The 3,481-nt window shown below is 78.2% G+C and overlaps 1 protein-coding gene across 1 annotated transcript; it reads right to left on the bottom strand.

The window, feature by feature from the left end:
* Positions 1-470: 470 nt before the first annotated feature.
* TOR4A (torsin family 4 member A) lies at positions 471-1,717 on the bottom strand. Its single transcript, XM_037494561.2, is given in 2 exon segments — positions 471-1,471; positions 1,474-1,717. Coding segments are annotated over 2 exon segments (1,239 nt in total). The 3' UTR covers positions 471-476.
* Positions 1,718-3,481: the final 1,764 nt, after the last annotated feature.

Genomic DNA, 3,481 nt, shown 5'->3' on the forward strand with positions numbered 1-3,481 from the left:
CCGCGAGGGGCGGGGGCCGGCCGGGGCGGCCGGGCTCCTGCCCGCCCGAGGCCAGGGCCTCCTCCGGGGGCGCAGCGGGCGGGGCGGGGGACCCGGGCCCCTGGCGCCTGGCTGCCCCCCTCGCCCTACGCGCCCCGGGGCCGCACCGGCCAGGTCGCGGGAGGAGGCCCCGCCCCACGGCCCTGGGGAGCCCCGAGGCCCGAGCGCGGCAGCGCCGAGCGCGTCCAGGGCTCCCGCGGCAGGGAGCGGGCGGAGGCGTTGGTCCTGTCGGCCGCCCCGTGGGCCCGGCTGCCCGCCTCCTGGGCGCCTGCGCTGGGCACGGGGGGGGGGTGGGAGGGGGTACGGGGGGCACCGGCCCGAGGGGGCTGGAGTTGGAAGCGCGAGCCAGCCCGACTGCCACAGACACGTTTATTAGGGGCCTCACGGGCGGGGCCGGCTCCCAGGGCCCCCTCCCGCCGCCGCCCCCGCGGGCCCGGCTACAGGAGGTTCACCCGCGCCACCACCTGCTTGCAGCCGGTGACCGCGAACTCGCGGCCGCCCACCCTGTAGTAGCTGAGCTGCGCGGCCAGGAGCTCGGCCTGGCGCCGCTCGGGGAAGAAGCCCTCGGCGGCCATCTCCTCCCGGAAGCAGCTGACCACGTGCCCCCTGTCCAGCGGCAGGAGGGGCACGATGGCCGCGGCCTGCCACAGCGGGTGCTCGCGGACCAGCAGCCCGCGCAGGCTGGCGCGCAGCTCCTCCTCCGGCCGCGGCCCGTCCCCGCGCGGCAGCTTGGCCCGCGCCGCGTTCTGCAGCGCGAAGCGCGTGACCTCGCCGCCGCCCGCGCCGCTGAGCAGCACGTAGATGGCGTTGCGGAAGGGGTGCGGCCGCTGCGGCTGCAGGAAGCCCCGCACCTCGTCCAGCAGCTCCGGCGGCATCAGCTCCACCTCGTCCAGCACCACGAGCGGCGTCTTCTCCTCCGCCTCGGCGCGCGCCACCACCGCGGCCACGCGCCGCCCCAGCTCCTCGCGGCAGGAGCGCACGGCGCGCCCCGGGGCGCAGTGGTGGCGCGCGTGGTACTGCAGCACCAGCGCGCCGTCCGCCAGCACCGCGCGGAAGTGGCCGGCCAGCAGGCGGCCCACGTGGCTCTTGCCCACCCCGCTGGGCCCGTGCAGCGCCAGCAGCAGCGGGCGGCTGTGCACGTGCGTGGCCAGGTAGTCCCGCAGCAGCGCCGCGATGCGCGCCACGGCCGCCGGCTGGCCGAACACCGCGCGCCGCAGCGCCTTCTCCAGCCCGTCCAGGTCGTAGCGCTGCGCGTTGTCGTCCAGGTTCTCGATGGCGTTGAGGACCTGGAAGCCCACGATGGCCACCAGCAGCAGGAGGCAGCGCTGCGCCCGGCTGCGGCGCTCGGCGCGCGGCCGGCACTTGCGCGCGGTCTCGGGGTAGAGCACCAGCCGGCTGCGCCGCCGGCGCTTGCGCGGCGCCCGGGGCACGGCTCGGCCGCGCCGTCGAAGGTGAAGAACTGCGGCTGCTCCGCGTCGGCGCGGGGCGTCCGGGCGCCGCAGCACGGCCGGGGCGCCCCGAGGCCGGAGTCCGGGCCCGCGCCGGGCAGCAGCAGGCGCCGCTTGCGCAGGTGGCACACGCGGCGGCGCAGGCGGACCACGGCGCGCACGGGCGCCATCAGGCTGGGGCCGGGGGCGCGGGCGGCCGCGGGCTCCAGGCTGCGCGGGCCGAGGTCCATCGCGCCGGGGCCGCCCTCGGCATGCAGCGCGTCCGTCCTGCAACGGGAAGGCGGGGGTCTCCGACCGGCCGGCGGCAGCGCCTCCGAGGGCGCCCTCCTCCGAGGGCTTCCCCCCGGGAGCCGCGCCGGGGCGGAGCTGCGGGCGCGCGGGCAGGAAGCGGCCCGGGCCCCATGCAAATCCCTCGCGTCCCCCCACGGCGGCGGCCCGAGGAAGTGGCCGGCGGAGAGGGCGCAGCTGCCGGGCTCGGCTCCGCTTCCTGGGGAGGCCGCGCCGGGCTCTGCTGCTGCAGCGGGGAGGGGGGCGGCCGCCGGCGCCCCGGGGGCCGGGAAGCCCCGGCCGCCCACACTTGCCAACCCTTGGCGGGGGGGGGGGGGGGCACGGCCCGAGCCCGCGCTTCTGAGACTCGCCCCGACCCTGCACCCGCGCCGCGCCCGGCGCTCCCAGCCTCCCACCCCACAAGAGGGGGCGCCCGCCCACCGCGCGCCCCGCGAACACCCTGGGGGAGGGGACGGCCGGGAGGCAGGGCCTGGGCGGGGCCGGCCGGCGAGCGGGGCGCGGCCCCGGCCTCCCCTACCTGCGAGCTGCGTCAGGCGGGCCGCGCCGGCCCCAGCCGGGACAGCCGCCCCCGCCCTGGCCGGACTCGAGGCCCGCGGCCCGGGAAGCAGAAAGCGCCCGCTCCGGGGGAGGCGGCCCCGCTGGGCCTGGGCCTGGAGGGCGGCGAGCCTGCGTCCCGCGTCGGGGCAGAGGAAGCTCTGGGCAGGCTTCCGCTTCTGGGCAAAGGAAGTGAGCCCCGTTGGGGCGGGCGGGACTTAGGCTGGACGGCCAGAGGCCCCGCAGGGGGACGCCTGGCTGGTGGGCCCTGGTGCCCGGCCGGCGGCCCCCCCACCTCGGCCCTGCGCCCCTCCAGTCCTCTTGGCTGGGTCTAGGCCCCCGGTGGCTGGGGGGCGCGAGGCCCCTGCAGCCCCGCCTGCCACCCACTGGCCACCAGCAAGGTGCCCGCGCCTGCCCCTGCGGGCAGAGGGCCCAGGCTGCCTGCTGGCGACGGGGTGGGGGTGGGGGGGCGTCAGGCCAGAGCCCTGGGGACCAACCAGGGCCTCTGCCCAGCCGGGCATCCCCTCCCACCACAGGCTCTTGCATCCCTGATCCCGGTGCCTCCGGAGGAGTCTCTTCTGCCTGCCCACCTCCCCAGCCTGGAGCCCCCTGGCCAGGCTGCACACCCTGCAGGGATGGTCAAGAACGAGAGCTTCGGGGCGCTGGACGCTTCCCGGCCCCCATCTTTAGCCAAGACTGGGCTTGCCAGCCAGTGCCACCCCCAAACCAGCCGTGACACCGACAGCACCCACTGTCTCCAGGCCGGCCCCACCCAGGACTGCTGTGCCCAAGGCAGCCGCCCCAGCTCCCTGCTGCCAGCCCGACGTGCCAGACGCCTCGGCCAGGCCACTGCCCAGCTCGGCCTCCCTCGCCCACGCTGGCCCACTGCTGGACATGTGGCTCGTGGGCCTGGGGGCCCTTCGTGCCAGAAGGTGGTGTTTGTGGGCCGGGGTGATACGGGCGCTGCTGTCCATGCGGCTAGGGCTTGTCCCGCCAGCTCCGGAACAGGTGACCCCCACGGCCCCTCTGCCTCTCAGAGGCCGCCACCTGCCCCCAGCATGCCCAGGCCCCACCCTCTGCCACGCCCCAGGCCCGCCGAGGCCTCGCGGGGGCCAGCGGCAGACACAGGGCCTGCTCTCAGCGAGCACCTGGGGGCCTCAGGGACCTGCTCG

Source organism: Talpa occidentalis, unplaced genomic scaffold, assembly GCF_014898055.3.
Source record: "Talpa occidentalis isolate TD23 unplaced genomic scaffold, MPIMG_talOcc4v2.1 talOcc4.7, whole genome shotgun sequence".
Classification (NCBI taxonomy): domain Eukaryota; kingdom Metazoa; phylum Chordata; class Mammalia; order Eulipotyphla; family Talpidae; genus Talpa; species Talpa occidentalis.